The sequence below is a fragment of the Ursus maritimus genome, unplaced genomic scaffold, assembly GCF_017311325.1.
Source record: "Ursus maritimus isolate PB19 unplaced genomic scaffold, ASM1731132v1 scaffold_18, whole genome shotgun sequence".
Taxonomy (NCBI): domain Eukaryota; kingdom Metazoa; phylum Chordata; class Mammalia; order Carnivora; family Ursidae; genus Ursus; species Ursus maritimus.
The window spans coordinates 26,959,829-26,985,464 of record NW_024424230.1 but is presented as its reverse complement, the minus strand read 5'-3'; the positions used below and the strand labels follow the sequence as shown (position 1 = coordinate 26,985,464).

The 25,636-nt window shown below is 45.0% G+C and overlaps 1 protein-coding gene across 3 annotated transcripts in view; it reads right to left on the bottom strand.

The window, feature by feature from the left end:
- Nucleotides 1–7,741: 7,741 nt before the first annotated feature.
- The window catches only part of PSTPIP2 (proline-serine-threonine phosphatase interacting protein 2), a 65,024-nt gene continuing 47,129 nt past the window's right edge, over nt 7,742–25,636 (bottom strand). For 2 of the 3 annotated variants that reach the window (XM_040632554.1, XM_040632556.1), the window contains 9 exons: nt 21,611–21,709; nt 20,977–21,022; nt 20,019–20,098; nt 17,286–17,384; nt 15,725–15,821; nt 15,528–15,609; nt 14,173–14,207; nt 12,826–12,883; nt 10,709–10,938 (listed from right to left, as the gene is read on the bottom strand). In XM_040632554.1, coding sequence (XP_040488488.1) covers nt 12,834–12,883; nt 14,173–14,207; nt 15,528–15,609; nt 15,725–15,821; nt 17,286–17,384; nt 20,019–20,098; nt 20,977–21,022; nt 21,611–21,709 — 588 coding nt within the window. In that variant the 3' untranslated portion in view covers nt 10,709–10,938; nt 12,826–12,833. Of the gene's footprint in view, nt 9,366–10,708; nt 10,939–12,825; nt 12,884–14,172; nt 14,208–15,527; nt 15,610–15,724; nt 15,822–17,285; nt 17,385–20,018; nt 20,099–20,976; nt 21,023–21,610; nt 21,710–25,636 lie in introns of those variants that run through there. The other variant, XM_040632555.1, reaches the window with a different exon arrangement.

Sequence of the window (25,636 nt, the reverse complement as noted above, 5' to 3'; positions counted from 1 at the left end):
TGAACCAATGCAACTCTACGGTATATATAGACTTTAAGACTGGTAGGCAGGCTTTCTCTCTCCATATTTGCAATACTCTATACTTATACATTGGAGCCGAGATGAATATCAGAAATATTTCATTTAAAAGATACTGGGTTATTCAGAATAGTCACAGCATTGACTGTTGGGTATTGGTTTTATATATTTTTTTCTGTCCTTCAAAAAATTCTATAATAGTTTTAAATTATAATATTCTTTTTTTAAAGGATTTTATTTATTTATTTGAGAGAGAATGAGAGAGAGAGAGAGAGAGCGCGCGCACGCGCGCGCGTGAGAGGGGGATGGGTCAGAGGGAGAAGCAGACTCCCTGCTGAGCAGGGAGCCTGACGAAGGACTCATCCTGGAACACCAGGATCATGACCTGAGCCAAAGGCAGTCGCTTAACCGAATGAGCCACCCAGACGCCCCTAAATTATAATATTCTTAAATGTGTCTGCCAACAACGTAGAAGTACAACATAGAAGAACATGTAATAGAAAGTTAACCCTCCTTTCCCTGCAGTTAACCATTAACAGTTCAGTACGCACCCTTTCAGACTTTCTACCCATGCACAAATATCACATTCTTAAGTACTCAGTGTCTATGTATATATTGTCTGTGACGTTTTAATTCATAAATTCTGAAGATATTTCCTTGTAAGGAAAATGGCTCTATTTCATTTTTCCCTTAATTAATTAAATATTCCCTAAGTTTATTTAAACAGACTTCTGATGGCCATTAAATTGTTTCTAATTTTTCGCTATTGAAAGCAATGCTTAGGGGTGCCTGGGTGGCTCAGTCGTTAAGCCTCTGCCTTCGGCTCAGGTCATGATCCCGGGGTCCTGGGATGGAGCCCCACTTCTGGCTCCCTGCTCAGCGGGAAGCCTGCTTCTTCCTCTCCCACTCCCCCTGCTGGTGTTCCCTCTCTCACTGTGTCTCTCTCAATCCAATAAATAAATAAAATCTTAAGGAAGGAAGGAAGGAAGGAAGGAAGGAAGGAAGGAAGGAAGGAAGGAGGGAGGGAGGGAGGGAGGGAGGAAGGAAGGAAGGAAGGAAGGAAGGAAGGAAGGAAGGAAGGAAGGAAGGAAGGAAAGAAAGAAAGAAATGCTTAGGGGTGCCTGGGTGGTTCAGTCAGTAGAGGAAGCAACTCTTGATCTTGGGGTTGCAAGTTTGAGCCCCACGTTGGGTATAGAGATTACTTTAAAAAAATAATAAAATCTTTCTAAAAAAAAAAACAATGCTTTACAAATGACCATACTTGTATATGTTTTGTGCACGTGTACTTCTATAAGATAGATGCCTAGCTGCAAAACTGCTGATCAAAGAGACTTTCTCATTTTTAATTTTAATAAGTATTTACCAAATTTCCTTCCAATTGGTTATACTCATTTTCATTGCAGCTTTCAGAATCTAAAATAATTTTGGGAGTACCTGGGTGGCTTCGTCGGTTAAGCATCTGCCTTCAGCTCGGGTCATGATCCCAGGGTCCACATTGGGCTCTCTGCTCAGCAGGGAGTCTGCTTCTCCCTTTCCCTCTACCTGCCACTCCCCCTGCTCATTCTCACTCCCTCTTCTCCCTCTCTCTCTCCCAAATAAATAAAATCTTTTTTAAAAATTGTTTTAAATAAAATAAAATAATTTTCATTCTCATGAGAAAAATCCCAATTTAAAACAATGACCAGGCATTCATAAAAGAAGTATAATTCACATACTATATTACAGTTTCCAAAATTTTAATATGAGCCTGATTCCTAAGGCAGCCAGGATCTGGAACAGTATTTGCCATAACAGGGGTTCAGTGAAAGCTGCCGAACTCAGGAACAAGCCCTGGGTGAAGCTTTCTTAAACTCTCCTACAAAATTCGATTGCAGGGGCTCTGTTGCTGTCTAGTGGCAATTCCCCCTGATGACACCTCCTCTGACCCGATTTCCGAGAAGCCTTCATTCTACAGTTAATTACTTCCTCAATCTGTACGAGGCATTAATTATTTCATCATTCATGATTACTAAACATATTTTTAAAAAATTATGAGGAAATCACATTACTTCTAAATTTTTTTCAGTGTCTTGAGACAATTAGCTGGAAGTGCAAGTACCAAAAATATCCTGCCTACATTTTTTTGGAAGACTCTACTGTAGACGGGGTCTCTTCTATTAACAGACTCTTGCTTTCACAGGAAGCAAAACATCTAAAACTTATCTTTTTTCTATTATTTCCCCTCTCGTCATCTTCCCAGCTTAAAAAAGAAGCTAAATGAGTCATAGAAATGGTGAGTTATTTGCACCCCAAAAGCATCGGATACCTGCTGGTGTCCGACTCATATCTCCTTGGATTTATGATTTCTGAGTACGCAGATCCAAACTCCAATTGTCACATCTTTGCCTCAGAACTCCCTTTGCCCATATGTATGCCCGGCTGAAGGTGCCAGGGAAATACTGCCTCCCCCTAAACTCAAAGCAGCCCTCAACCAGTGACAGAGGGGGTTGACATATAAATACCATTACGGTTGAATTGTATTCTTCAAAATTCATACATGGAAGTCCTAACTCCCAGGACTTGAGAACGTGACGTTACTTGGAGATAGGGTCTTTAGGGAGATAATCAAGTTAAAATGAGGTCATAAGGGTGGGCCCTAATCCAGTATGACCTGTGTCCTTGTACAAAGGTGGAATTTGGACACAGAAACATGCAGAGAGGTAAGACAACCATCTACTAGACAAGGGGAGAGGCCTAGAACAGCTCCTTCCAACACAGCCCTTAGAAGAAACCAACTCTGCTGGCACCGTGACTTTGGACTTCTAAACTCCACAACTGTGAGACAACACATTTCTGTTGTTTAAACCAGTCAGTGTGTGGCACCTTATTATTTAGCAAACTAATACACACACCCCGCTCCCTCACACCTGGTGTGGACTAACACTGTGATCTGTGTTCTGTGCTGTTTCCCAGAGTCCCCTGTGGGATTCGGCTCCAATTGCTCACAGTGGCAACTTCCTTGATAACACAGTCTTTATTCACTTCCTTCTCTTCCCTTTTTCAGTTCCCATTTCACTAGAGTGTTCTCTGGGTTCACCTCTGAAATGAACTAGTTGATCTCGAACTCTCAGCCTCTTGAACGCCTGGTCTCCAGGCCTCCTTGAGGAACCCAGACTAATACAGTTAGTATCAGAAATGGTACTCAGATGTCAGGATGGTATTCTGGAAGCAGACCCCTTCCCAGCCAGACGGTCACAGGATCTCAGTGCTTGTGGAAGTGGAGCAGTGATAACCGCCTAGCTGAAGCCTCCCAATTATCAGAGGCCTCATCTGTGGGGACTCAGGGCAGGATTCAGGGGGACAGTCTTATACAACATCTGAGAGATATGGGGTGAAACGTAGTTATAAGGACCATAGAGTGGGTTGGTCGTCGACTGCTGTCGGTGTACCAAAGAAAATTACCAGCTCAGGTCACTAGCACTAACAAGAAAGCCAGAAAGCCTCTCTGGTAACATGGACAGAGATGCATTTTATAAAAGTTACGAAGGAAACGGGAACTTGAAATAACATTACTCTAAACTAGCTGATCCTCATTTAGAACCCCCTGAGTCAGGTCCAGGGGTTATTCTGGAACACGTGGTACATTCTGGAACAGGCGGGGGCAAATCCAGAAGGCCAGGACATCGCACAAACCAGCAATCCAGATACCTCCACCAACTTCCTCTGTCGCATCCATGCTTCTCCTTTCAGCTCATCCCCGTGGCCTCAGAGGAGGTTCACTCATACCTGGGTCAAGAATAAATCACCTCTGTGTGTTAATTGTTGTTCATGTCCGTGTAGACTGTTGCTACACGGCACCCCCCACCCAGGATGAAGAGCAGTGCGCCCGGTGGGCCGCGCATGAAGTAACACAGCGGCTCATCAGCCTCGTGTGAAGGGAGAAGGAGCCCAGGCAAGCGCGGACACGGACTGCTGGGCACGACTTGACTCATGGATCAGGGAATGGGATTAGAAGACTGAAAACAAAAGAATGGGCAACGAAATGTGAAATCCGTGTGTCCTACACCAGCGCCCACGAGCAACTACTCATCAAAGGAGGTGCAGAGCAACAGGTGCGTAGGAGGACTCATCGGTGATGTCCAGGCAGCCTCTGTCCCTGGCCACGCCGGTGCTCCCTCAGTGGACTCGTGAAGAGAGTAGCTGTGGTTGCAGGGATGCAGACCCCTGCAGGGGCCCTCGCTCACCCGCCTTCGTGACTGCTGCTCAATGTCTGACCAATTAGCCCCCGAAGCTGGAGGTGAGCCCTCAATATGTTATCATCCCCCCAAGGAGCCCGATCAACCGCTTGGTGGAAACCTGATTCCATTGAACACCTTCCACTCTAGAAGGGGCAGCGATTCACCTCTACTGGGATTGATTCCAAGAATAGATTCTCCTTTTCTGCTGCCAGTGTCTTGGCCAGCAATGCTATCCAAAGGCTCCAAGAGTGTCTCATGTATCCTTATGAAATTCCACAGAACATCACCTTAGACCTGTGTTTGCCAAATTGCTTTTCATTACCCTGTGGAGCCTTTCTAGACATTTTTTTCCTAATTGCCACTCCCATGAAATTTTAATACCATAGATACACTGTACCTCTGTATATGGACCATAGGCGTATCTGTGCTTTAAACATAAGAGTAAGATTTGTTTTGTCCATCAAGAACCAATTTTCACCCCCTTATGAGCAATACTGCCCCCACTGAGAATGCCCATCTTACACCAAGAGCTTCACTGTACAGGGAAGCTGGTGCAACAATGGGGACATGTCCATGGGCTCCACATCGTCTACCACATGCCACGTCACCTAGAAGCTGCTGTCCTGACAGAATGTTGGAATGGACTTATAAATGTGTGGCACCTTGAGAATACATTGCAGGATTGGGGTGCTGGTCTTAAAGATGAGGTCTTATATGGTCATAATATGGTACTGTATGTTGACTCCAATAGATAGAAAACACAGGTCTAGGAGCAAAGGGATAAGAATGGCTTCTGCCACCAGAGATCACACTGACCCACTTGGGAAACTGGTGCTTCCCATCTCTTCAACTTCAGGCTCTGCTGGACTAGAGCACCTCGCTCTATGTAGTTGCCAGGAGATGCATCAACCACGGGCATAAAAAGGGTTCCACTGGGACGCCTAGGTGGCTCAGTCAGTTAAGCGTCTGTCTTCAGCTCAGGTCATGATCCTGGGGTCCTGGGATCGAGCCCCGTGTCAGGCTCCATGCTCCGTGGGGAGTCTGCTTTTCCCTCTCCCTCTGACCCTCCCCCCGCCCGTGCTCTCTCTCAACTAAATAAATAAAAAAATCTTTAAAAAAGAAAGAAAGAGTTCCACTAAAACTGTGGTTGATGCCTAGTCGTGCCAATAGACCAGCAAGAAAAGAAAGGAGTAACTGTCCCAGCAGGAGTCATGATTATTGTGAGGAATGTGGGACAGGGAGGAACATATCTGGAACTCAGGAGTTTCACTGGGGTGCCCCTGGGTGTTCCCATGCCCAGTGATAAATATCAGTTGCAATTTCAGAAAACACGGTCTGACAAGAGCCTGATAACCAGGGGCTGAGACCCCTTAGGGATGAGGGTTTGGGTCACCGCACCAGTCAGGCAACCCTAGACAAGCAGGAGACTTGCCAAGTGGGAAGGGAATCTAGAAAGTGTGATGTTAATTTCCCAGGGCCGCCATATCAAAATACCACAAACCGGACGGCTTGAACAATAGCAGTTCATTTTCCTGCAGTTCTGGAAGCTGGCAGTCCAGGATTAACGTGCTCGTTTGTTTCCTCCGAGGCCTCTCTCCTTGGCTTGCAGATGGCTATCTTCTGGGTGTTTTTCACAAGGTCGTCCCCTTGTGCACACTAACCCTGTGTCTTTCTCTTCTTCGAAGGACGCCAATCAGACTGGATTGGTGCCCCAGCCCAGGGATCTCATTTCAACTTCATCACCGCTTTCAAGGCCCTATCTCCAAACACAGTCACGTTCTGAGGCACCAAGGATTGGGACTTCAACTATAAATGTGGAGGGTTCTGCGGGCAGGGTACCATTCACTCCGTAACAGGCTGGTAGGGGAAGGAGACGATGAATGCCAGTTACAGACTCAGGACCATCTGTAGCAAGGGACTATTGCTTGTCCTACTAAACCTGCTGGGGGGTGTGTGTTGGAACCTGGAACTTGAAGGGCGAAGGCCGGGTGGAGTAAAATTCATGCCCGCAGGGCTGGATCTGAGCCACGCCGGGTCAGCCACTGTCAGGCACCATCCACAGCCCCTCAGCACTTACCGGTTCCTTACACATCAGCCCGAATTCCGACCGCCAGGAACTGCCCCTCCCAAGGACTCTCTCTCCGACAACCTGGATCCCACTCTGCTGGCATTTCTGCATTTCAGGCTGGTCAGAAATGCCAAGGAATTCATGTCCCCCGGGGGGTGGCCCTCACCCAGTGAGTGAAGGGAGCTGGAGAATGACTATCACCACTCCCCTCCGCCCGGTGAGCTGTCTGTGAGGTGTGTGTCCCACATGGTTCGCCAGGAGTCCCCAGACGAAAGCGCCAGGGCCTGCAGTGCCCACTGGCTTGATACCGCAGGCCTGTCTGCTTTCCTTCCCTTCCCTCCTTCTTTCCATCTCCTTTACCTCCCCTCTCCCATACTGGTGCTTTCTGGGATCACCCCCTGCCCCCGGAAAAAAGGACTGTGGAGTTATTCTTAGAAAATATACTGTAAGCCCTAAGGGGGGACTGTTGAACGCAATGGCTGGGTGGCAGCAGGATCCCACGTTCCCCAGGAGCAGGGCATAAGTTAGGAGCTAGGAAAGAATGTCACCCTCAGTCCCCCCCTTTCTGCACCTGGCAATTGCCAGCCCAAACATCCCGCCCCTCCCTTATCCCGAGACTGACTCCCTGCGTGCCTACACGGGGAGAATGCAAGCCTGCTTCAAGATATTTGCCGTCCCTTTGTACTCCTTTCCCACGCTACCAGGCATCTGTCCTTGCTTTTCTGATAAAAAGCAAAATAAAAGCTATGCGTCAGGGTCAGCTGCCGCTGCTCTCCCTTGCAGAGGCAGCCGTGCACGGCAGCTCAGAGTGGTGTCTGACAACTTTATTTCTGTGTGCGGACGACAAAGGACCTGCACTCAAATTCTTATCTCGGGGTCTGCTTCCAGCGGAATTCAAATGAAGATACCTACGCTCTTCAGGGGAGCTCATATTTACTAAATTTAATGTGTATGCTTATTTGACTGGTGTTGCTCCCCTTACACTCCTGTTTTCTCTCTCAACTAGTCGTTTCTCCAGGTACACTCTCTTCTAGCCACTCATTCTTTCATACTTACTACTGCGTGTCAGGTGCTGGGGACACAACAGGAAAAACTGATGGAGAGGGACGTGCTGTCATTAAGGTTACTGTCCAGGAGGGAAGCCAGACTTTGAACAATTAATTTCAAGAGAGAATCACGTCATATCAAGGAAAATATGGGAGGGGAAAAGGACACAGCAGTGGGATCCAACCTAGTCTGGACGCGGGGACGGTGCCTCCCCAAGGAAGGAACTTTGCCTGAAGGATCAGGATCGAAGAATCAAAGGATCGGGAGGAAGTGGTGTGGCACCTCCCCTACCAACAGTCTGCCCTCCTGCAGTCTGACCAGAGCATATGTGATGAGAGTCCCACAGCCTTGAAAGAGAGGATGCGGTTAACACAGAAATGCAAAATACATCCCAAATCACTAAGAACCTTTATTTTACTTCATAGCAAACTGAAAAAGCCACAAAATAAAAATATTTTCAATTCATAAAACTTTTACATCAATGACACCGACCAATAGAGAGAAAAGCGAAATCCCTGAGGAATTGCCAACAATAAATAAAATATTTAAAAACAGAATGTTCTGAGTTCGAAGGAAAATTTCCTGAGCCTGCTCTATTTGGGGAAGTCAGCGGCCCTTTGCAAACTTCAATTTCTCAAAAGGATATCCAATTGATGCAAGCTTCCTGTCATGAGAAGAAGCTGCCACTTTCAGTAACACCTTACATTAAGTGGGGGGAAATAATCAATCTTGTTTTAATCAACTGATGCGTAGTTCTGAGAAATCTATTGCACGGGCAGGAGAAGAAAGTATGTGCTCTTTGTGCCAAGAGAATTTTACAACATACCAAGTAAGTACCAGTGCTAGTTTAATGTTATTAACTACAATGTACTGTTTTCTCATGGTGTGTGGATATCATACAAAAGGGATATAGTCTCCCTACTGTTTGTGGGTAATAAAAGAAAGACCCAAATACCTGTGGAAGGGTAAGATCAACACTTTTTAAAAATGCCAGAATCTAGCAAGGGAAAGATTCTCTGTGAAGAAGACCCAGGATGGAGGACTGGCTTTGGAGCTCTAGAATTCCCTTTAGGAATGGAGTCAAAATTTCTTGTTGTGCTCATTGTAGGATGTACTTTTTTCTCCCCACACTTTAGCAAATCAAATTCAGATGGGCTTGGCCATTAACTGTCACAAGCTAGTGGTCAACTTCCCCACCTAACTTTCTCAGTGGCATATAAAATAATGGCATGCTTTACAATCAACGGCTTCTTGGGTTAAACTAAATATGGCGCTCTGTACGTCAGCACACACATTGAGTCATATAAAAATAAAGCTGACATTTAAACCCTGGTAATTTTCCCAATTGAAAAGACACTGGCAAACACATTTGGCGTCTGAAATTTCAACATGAGCCCCACAGCCTCAGGAAGGATTAGTACGAACGGCGATGTGGGATGAGCTTACGCTCCGGTTTGGGTTCTGTCCCTAATCGGTAAGGAAATGGATTTCACGCTTCTGGGCCTCATTTCTTCATCTGTGAAATGAGAAAGTATAGTCAGATGGCCTCTCCGTCCTCCAGCCAGAGAGGAAGGGGATTTAAAATTCCGCACCACTGCGGGTGTGGGCTGCTGTGAACGTTCCACAGCCACGCTGCCCCCAAAGCCAAAGACGCGCCTACAGGCTGATGCCTCGGACCCCTCTGCGGCCACCTCTCCCCCACACGAAGAGTCAAGGCTCCAAATCCAGACCCTTTCCTGGATCAAGGAGATAACACAAATCATTCTCAACATTGGGAACTGACAGGAAAAGGATAATTCTTCGGACTGGGACAATCTGTAAACTTCTTTTAAAAATTTCAGAACTTTCCTAACCTCAGTTGATCTAAATGTCTACCATCAATATAAAATACCAGAACATGACAGCAAGGTCTCCCTTCAAAGTTTCATGAGCGGCATAGTTCGGCTACAGATAGCTACAGCTCTGAGTGCTTCCTCCCGTGCCGTAGAAGCACCAGCTGGAAAAGGAGCTGTTTTCTGAAAGAAAATAACAAAGAAATTTCATTTGAATGAGCCATTCGCATCAGCTCCTCACTCCCACCTTGATATATTATCTACCCAGAATAAGTATGCTTGGCCAAAGAAAGCAAATGGTGAGGAATAAATATTAAAAGTGATGAAAAATGGGGGCACCTGGGTGGCTCACTTGGTTAAGCGTCTGACTCTTGATTTTAGCTCAGGTCATAATCTCAGGGTCCTGGGATCCAGCCTGGTGTTCAGCTCCCCATTCAGCAGGGAGTCTGCTTGAGATCCTCTTCCTCTCCCACTGCTCCTCGCACCCCCCCCCCAGAGCTCATGCATACTCTCTTTCTCTCTCTCTCAGATAAATAAAAATTTTTAAAAAGATTTTATTTGTTTATTTGACAGAGAGAGAGAGTACAAGCAGGGAGAGAAGCAGCTAGAGGGAGAAGCAGGCTCCCCGCTGAGCAAGGAGTCCCATGCAGGGCTCGATCCCAGGACCCCGGGATCATGACCTGAGCCGAAGGCAGACACTTAGCCGACTGAGCTACCCAGGCACCCCTCGAAGAAATAAATTTTTTAAAAAGTGATGAGAAATGGATTGTGAAGACAACAGCATTGCTTTCTGGTAAACAATACATGTATTTATATTTTTAATACACAAAAGTTACAATCTGTCTTTACCTAAACACGTTAGCACTAAAACCAGGCACGGCAGCTAACATCAGCGACACCACACAAACCACAGATTCCTACACCTTCCTATTTCATTTCCAAAGGCTCAAACTCTTTGAAGTGTTATGATAGGTTCCTTAGCTAAGTTATTAACTAAGACAGACGTCCTTCTGTAAAATTCCCTTCAGCTCTGTAAATAATACACGCATATGCCGAGCCCCGTCCATGGAGCTGGCTCACACTGACGGGCCCGAGGAAGTGACAGAGCTCACATGAGCTGCTGTTAGCACCGTGCGTCCGAACAGCAGGTTCTTCGCTCTGAGGAACTGGAGTTGCCCAGCCAGAGGTTACTATTAAACAACTAGAATACATGCTTTGTGCAAATAAGGGAGGGTAGGAAAGGAAGAGGTTAAGAAAAACAAACCAAACTCTTGGAGCTGCCAATGGCTGCCTGTAGCCATCATCTACGTGTTGTTCCAGAGGGCAGGAGTCCCCAGTCACCGGTTCCCCATGGGAACCTAATATGGGCCGTGCCTCTTTCCATGAGAAAAAGGGAACCTTACGAAATGAAGAAATGATGACCAGTTGTAAAGACTCCAATTTGTTTCTCAGTCAGAAAGTTATGTATAGTCAGAGGCTGGGTATTTTAGATCTTCAATTTCCATCATCTTTCACAGCAAAGTTGCTTAGGTATTAAAGACATTTATTAAGCAATTTAAAGACTTATGTTTAATACACAGTAGCTGATTATTTCTGTGTAATCAGAACAACATGGCTTCTGTCCCATTGAGCTAATGGGCTACAAGTCACGAAGTAGGTGTTTTCAGAGGACCGGAGACAAGCAGTGTTGGATGTGCTCACTTCAAGAATTTTTCAGTGCTACACTGTGGTGGGAACGCAAGCTGGTGCAGCCGCTCTGGAAAACAGTATGGAGGTTCCTCAAAAAGCTGAACATAGAGCCACCCTACAACCCAGCAATTGCACTACTGAGTATTTACCCCAAATATACAAATGTAGTGATCTGAACAGGCACCCGCACCCCAATGTTTATAGCAGCAATGTCCATAATAGTCAAACTATGGAAAGAGCCCAGACATCCATTGACAGAGGAGTGGATAAAGAAGATGTGTTATATATATATACAATGGACTACTACTCAGCCATCAAAAAAATGAAATCTTGCCATTTGTAACGATGACATTGGAACTAGAGGGTATTACGCTAAGCGAAATAAGTCAATCAGAGAAAGACGATTATCATATGATCTCATCATGTGTGGAATTTAAGAAACAAGAGAGGATCATGGAGGAAGGGAGGAAAAAAATAAAACAAGATGACATCAGAGAGGGAGAAAACCATAAGAAACTCTTAATCATAGGAAACAAACTGAGTGTTGCTGGAGGGGAGGGGGGAGCGGGGTAACTGGGTGTTGGGCATTAAGGAGATCACGTGATGTAATGAGCTCTGGGTATTATATAAGACTGATGAATCACTGACCTCTACCTCTCAAATTAATAATACCTTATATGTTAATTAATTGAATTTAAATTTTTAAAAAAATTTTTTAAAAGAACTTTTCAGTGCTATAAAACACTGAAGGAAAGCCACCATAGAGCACTATTAAAACCTGTTTTGTTTCCTAAGTGACAGTAGCACCAAACCAGGGAGGGTGGGAGAGAGGCTGTTCCAGTTTCTGCATCCCCCCGCCCCCGGCAGTCCCTGGAACACAGTAAATCAGGAACGTGCAAGAGGATCAACTCTTCGGAAACAGTTTTTTATTAAAGAAGTAATAAATTTGCGGGGTGCCTGGGTAGCGCAGTCGTTAAAGCGTCTGCCTTCGGCTCAGGGCATGATCCCGGCGTACTGGGATGGAGTCCCACATCGGGCTCCCCCGCTGTGAGCCTGCTTCTTCCTCTCCCACTCCCCCTGCTGTGTTCCCTCTCTCGCTGGCTGTCTCTCTGTCACATAAATAAATAAAATCTTTAAAAAAAAAAAAGTAATAAATTTGTATCATAGACAAATTGGAAACCCTAAGTGAAGAAAAAGAAACACTATTCCTTGTTTGGGAATGTATCTTTTCAAGCCTTTTCTTTGCTCATACGTACATATGTTGTCACACTCCAAGATATGCCCATTTGGGTCAAAACATTTATACTTTATAGAGTTGCATATAATACTATTTTTGCTTCAGAGGCATTCCTTCACATTTGTGAAGACTGAGATTGACCTGGGACATGTTACAAGTGTCTGAGAACCAAAGACCGAGCGCCGTCTTTGCAGCGATGACCGGCTCCGTAGTTCAGCTCTAGGAATCCCCGCGGTTTGCTACTTTGGAGCGGTGATAATCGGAGACAAGATGACCCCTATAATGCCCTTGTGTAATAGGTGAATGTCATAGTGTTTGCCTCATTTTCACCGACTTATTTTACTTGGCTTTTCCCTCTCTTGGGAATGGGCGAGTACACTGCTACTTAAACAACGAGGATCACGTGTGTTTTGTTTGTGAGCTTTGCCTTGAGCGTAAGTGTGTTATAGTGACAAAGAACTTAACAGGAGCAGAAAACGAGCTACAGAATAATTAGTGAAGGGAGAATCTCTTCGTTCAAATGCGTATGGCGTGGGCTCCAGTTCCCTTGCGGTATGGGATCCAGACAGGCCATCCTGTAGGACCCCAAGCACCCACGGGCCAGCCTGAGGCAAAGCCTTGCTGCTTGCAGTGGCGCTATAAAGAAGCTTCAAAGACTCAAAAACACGCTCACCAGTGTAAATGCCACTTGATTATGTGAACGTTAAAGGTTCTTACCATTGAGGTTACTGGTAGACCAGACTGTAGTCATCAACCGAAGAGTAATCAGGGTCATCTGCAAAAGGCCGAACAGAGCAACATTAAGTTAACCTTGTTTCATGATAAGATCTTGGCCCTTCTGGAATCAAAACATTCCAGTTAAAGATTCTAGTGACTGTCCTTTTATAAAATGAAAACATCTGGCGACAACTCTTACAAACGGAAATCATGACTATAAACCAGAGGATTCATTCACACATCTGGAAATCACTACTATGATTTCATTGCCCTTTTTCAACCATGTGCAGATAGTACCTAGAGTAAAGTCATCTTCAAACAGAGACATAAATAAGTCCCACGTTATCAGGTGGCAACTGTTTTACAAAATTAAAATAACTTAAATCCTTAAATTTTTCAAAGATATCATTTTAGCCCCTGAATTTCTTTCAGTTACTAAAGTTCTCCTAAGCTCCCTTATGCAGCATGAGTTATCTCTTCCCGCAGTCCCTTGAACACAGGTAGGTGTATCTTTCTTTTACTCGAATAATAGATATTTGTTGAGCACCTACTATGTGCCCAGTGCTGTGTTAGGTGCTACGAGTGATACAGGAGAAAACCAAGTGCCCGCCGTCAAGGATCTTACAATTATCCAAGGAATAAAACTAACAAAAAATGTTAAAATGTGTGGTTGTCCCTGATGTATCATAGGAGTTCTCAATGAAAAAGAGACCAGGGGGATTAATGAAAGACCCAATTACAGTCAGTGCACAAATATATAATATTAGATGACATTTTTCTAGACATCTATGCCTTCTATCAGTTACGTTTCTGTGTAGTCCAAAGGAAACTATACCTTACTTTGTTGTTTTTATGGTTCAAGTTGAAATAATCTCTTAGGTAAGACTGCCTTATTATAAGTTTCTTTCGGTACTCCAAGAGCAGAATTCTCTTCGATAAGCTATAGAGCAGACCACCTATTACCAAAGTCCACTCTGTGACAGACAGTATTATATTAGATCCTGATACAGCCTCATTCTCTTGAGAATTTGATTCTGTTTATTCCCTTGTTTCCCTTTATTTCAACATTCTAACTACTCACCGTTAAAGAGAACATGGTGAGGCACCTGGGTGGCTCAGTCGGTTGGTTAAGCGACTGACTTCAGCTTATGTTGTGATCCCAGGATCCTGGGATCCAGCCCTTCGTGGACCTCTGCACTCAGCGGGGAGTCTGCTTCTCCCTCTGCCCCTCCCCCTGCTCATGTATGCACTCTCTCTCTCTCAAATAAATAAATAAAATCTTTACCAAAAACAAAAAGAGAGAGAATATGACATAAGCATTTCAAGAGGTCTTTCTTGGTGTCATACCTGGTAAACTTTTAGGAACTGGGAGACGTCCTCTCCTGTGAGAAATGAAAACCAAAGTCTTTCAGATGAGTTCTTGTTATTTTTCTAATTTTTGACTTCTCACTACAAGCCTACTACACTCTAATCAGATCTGGTTTCTGTTCTGGAGAGCCAAGGAGAGTTCAGATGAAGCAAAAGGCCTGCACCGCTGACCCACTGGAATCTAGGCTGCTGACCTATTTTGCTGACGGGCAGGATGCCCAGCAGTCAGGAAGGGCAGAGCCCTGCCCCCACACCCCAGACCCACACGAGGAAAGTCTCTGCCGTGAGTGCGTGGTTTCCTGATCTCCTGGTACTTCAGCATGTCCACACATGAGATAGAAAATACAAGCGGGGGCGCCTGGGTGGCACAGCGGTTAAGCGTCTGCCTTCGGCTCAGGGCGTGATCCCGGCGTTGTGGGATCAAGCCCCACATCAGGCTCTTCTGCTGTGAGCCTGCTTCTTCCTCTCCCGCTCCCCCTGCTTGTGTTCCCTCTCTCGCTGGCTGTCTCTATCTCTGTCGAATAAATAAATAAAATCTTAAAAAAAAAAAAAATACAAGCGGCTCCCGCCTCGCTGTGACGATGAAACGAGCTAATTCACAGGCACCATTCTGAACAGAGCGGGGCGTTCTTCAATATTGATGTGGGTCCTGCAGGGCCCCCTTTACTCCCTTCTCTTTTTAAAAACTGGAATAGAAATTTGCAGCTTAGACAAGAAGCCAACTGCCTGAAACAGAAGTTTCTCTTCCGTCGGGATCCTTTATGGCTGGGGCAGCAAACCCTTTCTGTAAAGGGCCACACGGTCAATGACTCAGGCTCTGCCAGCCACTAGGGCAACTCTGTCACAGCCCAGCCACAGACAAAAGGTAAATGAATGAGCACGGTCGGGTTCTAGTAAAACTTTATATGAACGCTGTCATCTGAATTTCATGTAACTTTCATGTGTCACAAAATAGTACCCTTTTCTCTTTTCTCAGCTCTTTAAAAATTAAAAACCATTCTTTACTCTTGGGCCCCACCAAAAGAGGTTGGTCAGAGTTGACTCACAGGCGGCCAGCGTCTGCTGACTCCTGCTTTCTACAGGCTGTAACCAAGGTATAGGATTCATACGTGAGTAACAATAGTCACACTCAAGCATGATGTAATCCTCCTTAAACTACGACTGGTAAAATCCACTGAACATTTGTCCTAAAAATGCTACTTCCCCAAACCTAGCAACCTCACTAAGGAAATGCAGTGGTGGGTGTGCTCCAATTCTAATGCCTCTTAGAACACTAATGATAACAACATCTATTAAAAGTATTTTTCTTCATGTGGAAGGTAGCTGGTTATTACCTTGCTAAGTTAGGCCCCGGGGCCTTTCCCTGTGAGGCTGTACTCTTCTGGGGGTTGTAGAAATTCTCATACATGATGGGTGCTAGGGGAATCAAGAAACAAAATATTAAGATGCTGGTGTCTTCCATTCTCAACATGTGACGCAAAAGACTAGTAGAAAAGCTTAAATAAACCCCCAGCCCGGCCACTCCAGTCACCTGGTGGGGTCTGTCCAGTTTTTTGGTGGTTCACAAAAAACGCAATGTCCTTCTCAATGCTGCATGCTTCCAAGCTCTTACGGACTTCTTCATACATCTAACAAAAAGAAGAGAAATCAGGACACCTGGGTGGCTCAGTCTGCCTTTGGCTCAGGTCATGATCCCAGGGTCCCAGTGGGGAGCCTGCTTCTCTCTCTGCCTGCCACTCCCCCCCTGCTTCTTCTCTCTCTCTTTGACAAATAAGTAAATAAAATCTTTTTTTAAAAAATGACAAATCAAGCTAGAGGTATGTTGGTGATAATTGTGACAGAGCTTATTAAAACAGGTTTGATGAATGGCTGAATCTCCTGAATTTTGTTTTAAAAAAGAAAAAGAGATGTTCCCAAGTCTCTTTTTATATGACTCATATAAAGGGATTTCTCTGATGCATATCTGCTATTAAAACTGTTTTAAGGGCGCCTGGGTGGCTCAGTCATTAAGCATCTGCCTTCGGCTCAGGTCATAATCCCAGAGTTCTGGGATAGAGCCCCGCATCGGGATCCCTGCTCAGCGGGAAGCCTGCTTCTCTCCCACTCTCCCTGCTTGTATTCCCTCTCTCGCTGCCTCTCTCTTTGTCAAATAAATAAATAAAATCTTTAAAAAAAAACTGTTTTAAAGATGGCAAGAAAAGTATCTCTGTGGCAGCATAAATAACTTGCCAGAAAGGGCTTTTTTAAAAACGCTGATGGCCGAAGGAAAGAGATACCAAGACTAATGCCACACACAAGTGCAGACAATGAATTAACTTGGGAAAAGTTCTAGGCAATACTATAGGTTTTTTAGGTATTTAATTGTTCTTCTAAAGTGACTGTCCCATCTAAGTGAGGGTGGCTATTTCTTTGCAAAGAAAGTTGCGATCATTTGAACTCTAATCCCTCTGAGGTCTGCGAACCCCATGAGGATTGCTGCGCACAAGTTAAACCTGGATATGGACCCTGAGAATACTGTTGAAGTAAATCTTGACCCCTGGTATGATCATTAGCCTGGGCAAGGATCAGTCTGCTAGTACTTGGCCCTGTCCTGGAATGACACTTTGGGACTCACGATCATGCTGTGACATCTCTGTAGCCCATAAATTAAGCTGCATTTCGGGGAGTGCTTGGGTGGCTCAGTTGGTTAAGTGTCTGCCTTTGGCTCAGGTCATGATCTCAGGGTCCTGGGCAGGGAGCCTGCTTCTCTCCCGGCCCTCTGCCCCTCCCCCTGTTTGTGCATACACACTCTCTTTCTCTCTCCAATAAATAAATAAAAATCTTAAAAAAAACATAACAACAACAACAAAAAACTGCAGGTGGGTCTCCCTTCTCTGCTTTTTGCCCTAACTCTGAATTCCTTAAAGAGAAAGTCACGGTAGCAAAGCAGAGCAGGAGTCAGGCAGTTAGGTGTTTATTTGGGTCTATCAACTCATTGTGTGGCCTTGGGCAAGTCACGATGCCTCTCTGGGCCTCCAATGAGGAGGGTGCACTAGTAAATGTCTATGGTTCCTTCTGCTCTAATGACTCCTCCGTGGACGCCTTGGACTTACGTCATCGCTTGTGACACATTGTTTTGACAGCTGATTCATGTGTAACCACAGTGCATTCCGGAAGAAGTTTATTCGTTCACATTCTTGAGCTTCAAACATCTACAGAGACAGAGCTACATGTCCATACACAGGCAGAGAACGAGAACATTGGCCTAGACCGGTGGTGACTTAAGAAACAGTATCAACCCTCATTATCCGTAAGCTTATTACCCCATTTCGGATACTGCCCTCACCCCGAGGAAACTCATCCACTCTGACCACAGGCAAAGAATGCACATGGTATTCTCATGCGGTATTAACGCCAATGGGATTGGATACAGTTCTGAAGGTAAGAGTAGTGGTGAACGCAGACAGCAAGGTTCTAATCTAGATTCCAGCTCACAGTTCCAACAGCCTCGTGGGTTTCTCCACCTGGCAGCTTGCCAGAGCCTCCAATTCAAAACTGTGCCCTGCCCCTATGACCAAATTCAATTGGCAAGGCGGTCACAATCACTGAAACCAGTTTTTGAGGACATGGGGGAACCTGCAACTGCCTTCCATCTCTGTGCATTTTGAAATTTTCTTTAATAAGAAAGTTTTTTTTAAAGTCACTCCCTGGGGGCGCCTGGGTGGCACAGCGGTTGGGCGTTTGCCTTCGGCTCAGGGCGTGATCCCGGAGTTCTGGGATCGAGCCCCACGTCAGGCTCTTCCGCTATGAGCCTGCTTCTTCCTCTCCCACTCCCCCTGCTTGTGTTCCCTCTCTCGCTGGCTGTCTCTCTGTCGAATAAATAAATAAAATCTTTAAAAAAAAAAATAAATAAAGTCACTCCCTGCACAATAGGTTTCTGGATATAGACAAATACCAACTTCCGGGAAACCGAGCTAGTACTCTATAAAGTGGGTGCTATTCTATTCAGCGTGGATGTTCTGCATTAATGCGTTTCTTAACTTGAATATAACACTATTACATTTTGAAAGTTTTTATAATGTGAAGCTTCACACATACACGTGAGAATAGTTTAATGAATGCCCGTGTACCCATCACCAGCTTAAACATTTATCAACTCACAACCAATTCTGTTTTATTATATGCCTACCAACACAACTACTCCTCAGAACATTTTGAAGTGAATACATTTTTTACCTGCAAACCTTTTAGTGTTTACATGTAGCATGTATTCTAGAATTTATTTAGTATTTAGTATTTATTTAGCATACTTGGTATATTAGTATACTTAGTATTTATGTAGTATAAATACTAAAATTTCACATTATTTCTATTATAGAAGATTGCACATAGAAAGAATCGTAGAGAGCGATGTAATGAATACCCACATATCAACCACCTAGCTCGGTCAACAATTTGGGCCATATTTGCCTCCGATTCTGCTTAAGCCCCTTGTGTGCTTTTCCCAATCTCGATCACGTTTCTCCTCCCCCACAGGTAATCATTCTCCTAAACTTTATCATTTCTATGCAGGCTTTTCTGATATGATTTTATGTGTCCATAAAATGTATATGATATCGCTTTGCATTTTTTTTAAACCTTGAAAAAGGGACCCTATTCTAGGCTTTTCCATGAGAGTGTGGAGTCAAGGAAGTAAAGCAGAAAAGAGTGTTTTGGGAGGGGGATAGTGACCCACAGTACTAGAGAGTAGATACAGGTCTACTGTTTCTACTGCAGATCAGGAACTGCAAAGGCCTGCGGGACGTCACACCATGGAGATCTCCAGTTCCTCAAGGGAGCAGCAGTGAGCAGGTGGGGGAGGGCAGGAGGGAATCCCCAGACGCAGCAGGCTGGGATAGGCAAGGGCAATGAGGATGTGAAGACAACTCCTCCGAGAAGCCTGGCTGTGAAGAGAGGAGAGGGTAGCAGACAGGAAGCAACAGCCAGTAGGTTCTAAAACCAAGAACGAGCAGAGTTGTGCAAATGACAATAGCAGAAGTTCACATTAAAGGCTGTGCACAGGCATGAGGGAAAGACAGCTGGATGATGGCATCTTGAGCTCAGGTGGCAGGACAGGCTCTTGATAGGGCAGGAGCAGCCCCTTTCCTCAGATTGCAACCGGAGAAAAGGAGGGGACGGAGGTGGAGATCAGCGGTTCTCATGCTTGAATTTGCCTAAGAATCACATGAGGACTTATTAACACAGAGCTGAACCCACTCCAACAGTTTCTGTTCAGTAGGTCTAGAGTTGGTCTGAGAATCTGCATCTTTAACAAATGCCCAGGTGATGCTGATGCTACAGGTCCTAGGACCTCACTGGTAAGAAAAAGATACGTCTTTATTTTCTCCAGGAAATTGTAAGTGAGGTCACGTGCTAAAAATGAAGGGGGGGGTAGTGGTGAAATCAAAGCGTAAGGAGAGTAAACACTTTGAAAGCCTGCTCACCTCCTACCTGCGTTCTTCTTATGGGATAGCAGGTTCAGGTGAGGCTCTGGAAAGGTAATTACTTAATCACCCATTACCTCATTCGGCGGCAGTGCGTTTGGGCTAACCAAACATTAGAGGAAGTCCTGGAGCAGAGTCGGGCACAACGGTCAGGACTGGGACGCGGCAGAAAGATGAGGTCTGGGGGAGAACTTTCCAGTTCCTTCCCTCCCCCACTGAAATTTTTTATTTCAATTTGCCCTCAAGCAATTCTATGAGACTCGGGGTCCTATGATAAGGGGGTGGTACGTTTCTCCCCGAGTAGACTCTCCAGGTTCTGGGAGGAAGACGCACCCCCTCCCAAGCAGCTACCCGTTCCAGTACCTCGCAGGCCTTGATGTGCTCGCTCTGCCAGTCTTCGCGGATCTTGTCCAGAGTGCCGACGTGCATCATGTATGTCTTGTCTGCAAGGTGGGGGAGGGGCCTGGCTTGAGAAACCGGACAGGACCGGAGCTCGCCGACCCACCGCCCAGCTTGCCGCGATGGAGTAGCGCTGAGCTCTCAAGGCCCCACGGAGCTTCGAACAGTGGAAGGCCGCGTCCATCTCTCACTCTCGTAATATCTTTGTGAAATCAGCACTTTCTTTTTAGACATTAAACCAAGCAAGTAGCAAGAAATGGTTCAAGGGAGGAGAGAGAAAGTTGGCAGGAACCTCAGCCAGGATACTCTTTGGCTAGTTCGGCCTCAATAGCTTCATTCACACTTTCAGGAAAATGATCCAGCGCAAGGTGCGGGGAAGAGAGCTATCCAAGTTACTCTGGTTTGGATTTAGAGCCTTCTTAAGTGGCCTCGGTCATGAGAGGCTTGTCTCCTGCAGGGTACTCTGGGATTAGAGGGCTTTGCAAACACCTGGTTTGGATCTCAGATTGCAGCCTTGACAAGGCCTTACAACTTGCCTGTTCCCTTCATAGCCGGAAAGTTAGCAGGGCTGAAATGGGCTTTTAAGATAGATTTCCCAATAAATCAGAGTGAGTGCCTGATTACAGGGCAGCTGCCCAAGACCCACGCCGCCACCACCACCTCACCATTCAGTTACAAGTAAGGCCCAAGACCTGAGTGGGGGAGGGAGTTTGGGACAGAAAGTGCTGTCCAATCTGCTTCCTCTCACTTTCCAGGTCCTGCTATACCCTCTCTTCCTTCTTCTCTCCCTCCCTCCCTTCAGATAATCTCGGTAATCCCACTGCCTGTCCATACACGGTCGTGTGGTCTCTAAAACCAGACAGATTCTGCGGAACGTCAGCCCCACAAAAACCCTCCCCCATCCCCGGAAGCAGCCCCTCACCTGAGTCTTCTACTGCAGTCTTCGAAGTTGCCAGTTTCACGAAAAGCTGTGAGGGCAAAGGAAAGAGGAGAAATGCTGGGCCAGGCTTCCACAGGCCAACCAGACTTACAAACAATGACTGTGAAGAGACCGGTGTAGCCCACGTCTCACTTGTGTTTCAGCAAATCGTTCAATCTGCCCCCTAATCTTATCACCGTTGGGCAACAGCCACAGATCATCTTGCCCTCTGTTTTCTTTTTTAATTTTTTTATTATATTATGTTAGTCCTCTGTTTTTCTAAAGACATACCCCTGCCCTCTGGTTGCTGACAATCTTCTATGCAGATTACGTAAAACCAATAACACACCCAAGCAGGAGGCAGCCTGGCTACAAAGAATACTTGCATTTTGAAGAAAGATGAAAAAAAAAACCAAACCTCCTTCCCCTACTTCTTATCACCCCACTCCCTTCCCCCTAGCCATGCTTCTCCAGCTCTTCCCGAACCCCAAGGCTGTGACAAGGGATTTTCTTGGTCAGAAGGTCCTAATAGCCTGGAGGAAGATAGGGTCAGGGACACTTAATTAGGATTATTAACTGGCTTGAGTTTCAAACACATGAATCTCAGATTGTTGAGGCTGTCGGCTCTCCCAGGTACCTTTTCTTGTTGCTTCGGGTTTACCGCGTTGGCACTCCGGTGGACAGCCTGTTCTGCTTCATCCTTGTCTCGGCATTTCTGCTCGTAGATCTTCTTTGCCTGTGTTGTCAGAAGCCAAAAGAGGACCAAAACGGGTGAGCAGAATGGAACCCTGCAAAGCAGCCACGCCAGCCCACGAAGCCCAGCAAAGCACAGGGCACTCGGACTAGCGCTGTGATCACCGCTCGATGGTGGGCATTCTGAAGGCAAATGCATGCGCTTTCTGGTCTCTTTTTGGAAGGTTTCTCTAGCCCTTTTCCGAACTATGCATGTGGTGGCAACCTGATCAAGGAAGTAATCACTCCTATTTGGCAAAGGCAAAGTACGTGAGCTTTAAAAACTGACAGAAACAAAAGATGGGATTTGAAACAGGCAAAATCAAGATAGGTATGTAACCGTAAGATGTGCAATCCAGCGTTTACGTAACATAAGCCTCAGAGCTTAGATGCCATCACTTGGCCATGGTAATTATAATCATGCTTCAGTATCCTAACGTGCCCACCATAGCAAGTGACAGTGGGGAGGGCATCAAGCCCATCGATTCTGGCGCTTAGGCATAGCCCTGCTCCTTTTTGATTTAAAGAACCCTGTTTTAGCTAGTTTGGAAGTTGGCCGTGGTCTATCCTGGGCCATCATTACTACCATGAGTGAGAAAACAGTTCTCAAACTATCGTTATGAATCAGAGCCTTTTCTGTTCCAACTATTGAAGCAAAGACTTAACTTTGTTTGAACAAATAAAGCTGCAAATCAGCTAATAAATAAAAATGTTGACCCCCAAAAACTGCTTGACTATGAACAAAGACTCCTTGGCAGAAATGGTTCGTGCTCATCAAATATTTGACGTGCGTTCTTGCATTTCCCGGCATCCTCGGCAATTCAGTTGGGGTTAACCTTTCAGTAAACAGCCATATAATTCTCTATACGTGCTACACACGCATAGAAATGTCATAATTTTTCATAATTATAAGCATATGAGATATTCACACAACAATTTTCCTTTGTAACAATATGTGAGACATTTCTCTGTATCAAGCATGAGCCCTGTAGCTGAACACTGTAAGAGTTGTAAATACACACACATACACACACATACACCCCATAATTTTAACTCTCTCTCTAGTGGAGGACATTTATCTTCTTTCCCATTTTTTTACAACATAAAAATATGCTGATTTTATTTTGGGTAGTATGAATTTATCTATGCAGGTCAAATTCCTAGAAGTGTCATTGTTTGGTAAAAGAATATGGGGGCGCCTGGGTGGCTCAGTTGTTAAGCGTCTGCCTTCAGCTCAGGGCATGATCCCAGAGTCCTGGGATCAAGCCCTGCATTGGGCTCCTCCACTGGGAGCCTGCTTCTTCCTCTCCCACTCCCCCTGTTTGTGTTCCTTCTCTCACTGGCTGTCTTTCTCTCTGTCAAATAAATAAAATAAAATCTTAAAAAAAAAAAAAGGCATATGTATATGTCCCACTTCCTTCCAAAAATGACCACAGAAACAGAAACTCCCACCAGCAGTGTATGGAATAAATTTATTTACTCTCACTAACACCAAGCTTCGATAATATGCCTGACCTTTTCTAATACTAGAGGGAGAGGGACAAACACACTTAAAATAAATGAAAAAATAGATGGTCTTGGCAAAGAAATAGAAAAACTCAGCAAAGGCAGAGAAGATAAAAAGAAGAACCAAACGGTGGGGTGACTGGGGGGCTCAGTTGGTTAAGCGTCTGACTTTGGCTCAGGTCATGATCTTGGGTCCTGAGGCACACTGGGCTCCAGGCTCAGCAGAGAGTCTGCTTGTCCCTCTCCCTCTGCCCCTCCTCCTGCTTGTGCTCTCTCTCTCTCTCAATAAATAAATAAAATCATTTAAAAAATTAAGAAGAACCGAATGGAAATTTTAGAACTAAAAAAACACACTAATGGAAATAAAAAACTCAATGGATGGGCTTAAGAATAGAAGAGACAGAAGAAAGAGTCGGTGACGTGGAGGATACAACAATAGAAATTACCTAACCCAAACAACAGAAAAATAGGCCCAAAAAAATGCATAGAGCCTCATGGACCTTTGGCACCATAGCAAAAGATCTAACACTCATGTCCTTGCAACCCCAGGAGAGGAAGGTGGGCTGAGAATGCACTTGGAGAAATAGATAGCTGAAAACTTCTGAAATTTGGCAAAAGATGTAAACCTACAGATTCAAGAAGTTGATCAAACCCCAAACAAAATAAGCCCAAAGAAAAATCCATGACAAAACACATTGGTGAACTTCTGAAAACTTAAAAAAAAAAAAATCTTAAACAGAAATGACACCTTACAAGGGAAAACCAATTTGAGTTACGGCAGCTTTCTTATCAGAAACCACAGAGGCCACAAGAAAGTGGCGATTTTCAAGTACTGATAGAAAAGCACTATCAACACACAATCCTATACCCAATCTTATATCCTGTATCCAGTGAAAATAGCCTTTAACACCAAAGGGGGAATCAAGACATTTGCAGATAAAGAAAAACTCAGAATATTTGTCGCTATTCTATATTGTAGCCATTCTATAGAATTGGCTAAAGGAAGTTTTCTCGGGGGTGCCTGGCTAGCTCGGTCAGTAGAGCATGTGACACTTGATCTCAGGGTCATGAGTTCAAGCCCCACATTGGGCGTGGAGCCTACTTTAAAAAAAAATTCTCTAAGCAAAAGGAAACTATAAAGGAAGAAACCTTGGAACATCAAGAGGAAAAAAGGACACAGTCAGCAAAAAGTGAGTAAGTACAATAGTCTTCCTTTCTCTTGAGTTTTCTAAATCATTTTTTTAAAGATTATTTATTTGACAGAGAGAGGCAGCAAGAGAGGGAACACAAGCAGGGGGAGTGGGAGAGGGAGAAGCAGGCTTCCCACGGAGCAGGGAGCCCAATGCAGGGCTCAATCCCAGGACCTGGGATCATGACCTGAGCCGAAGGCAGACGCTTAACGACTGAGCCACGCAGGCGCCCCTCATTTTTGACAGTCGAAGCAAAAGTTACAGCACTAATGTGGCTCTTCAGGTAGGTAGAAGACAGAGTTTAGACACTTGTATTTCACTAAGGCTTTCTCTTCAATTGGAAGAAAGCTCACCCCAGACTGCTCAAAACATAAAAGTGCTGGGAACAATGATTTATTGTCCAACGCTATTTCTGCAGCTACACTAACTATGTATCATTGGCTTTTGAGGCACCATGCATCACGGGAAAGAATGATGCAGAACAGACCACACACGCCGTCAACACTGGGGACGTTTGCTTTTGTAACTGGGTTACCAGATAGCCTGTCACAGTCAGAGAATATCATGACGATACCTCTGTACAGAGATGGAGTCATGAGCGCTAGACTGAGGGCGCTAGCAATCTTAGCCCTGTCTTGTTAAGTGTTTTTTTAAATAAATGACTCAAGGAAGGCTTTTACAGTTTTCAGATCTTGAAACAGGAAGGAGTCCCTCAGTAAAATAGGTGAGACATCAAGATTCAAAATAGTCACCGAGAAAAGGCTCAAATCCAACAAGATAAATGGCATCATGGTATACAGATGCTTTTGTGTCTTGACCTGAAATATTTAAATTGACCTTCCCAGGTGACCAGAAAGTCACTATCATTTTGTTTCCTCTATCCAGTTTCATCCTGTCTTTCCGAGGCCTTTAAAAGAAGGAAAGTCAAACTTCTAAAGGTTGTTTTCCCAAACCACTGCACTAATTAATATTATTGAAATGCTATTTTCAGGAATATGCTCAGGATTTCAGACAATGTCACCATGACAAAAAGAAGGCAATGAAGTGTGACTCGGGGCACCTGGGTGGTGCAGTCCGTTAAGCATCGACTCTTGGTTTCGGCTCAGGTCATGATCTCAGGGTTCTGGGATCAAGCCCTGTGTCGAGTCTGCTGGTCCCTCTCCTTCTGCCCCAGCCCTCCCTCGTGCACATGCTCTCTCTTCTCTCTCAAATATATAAATACAATCTTTTCAAAA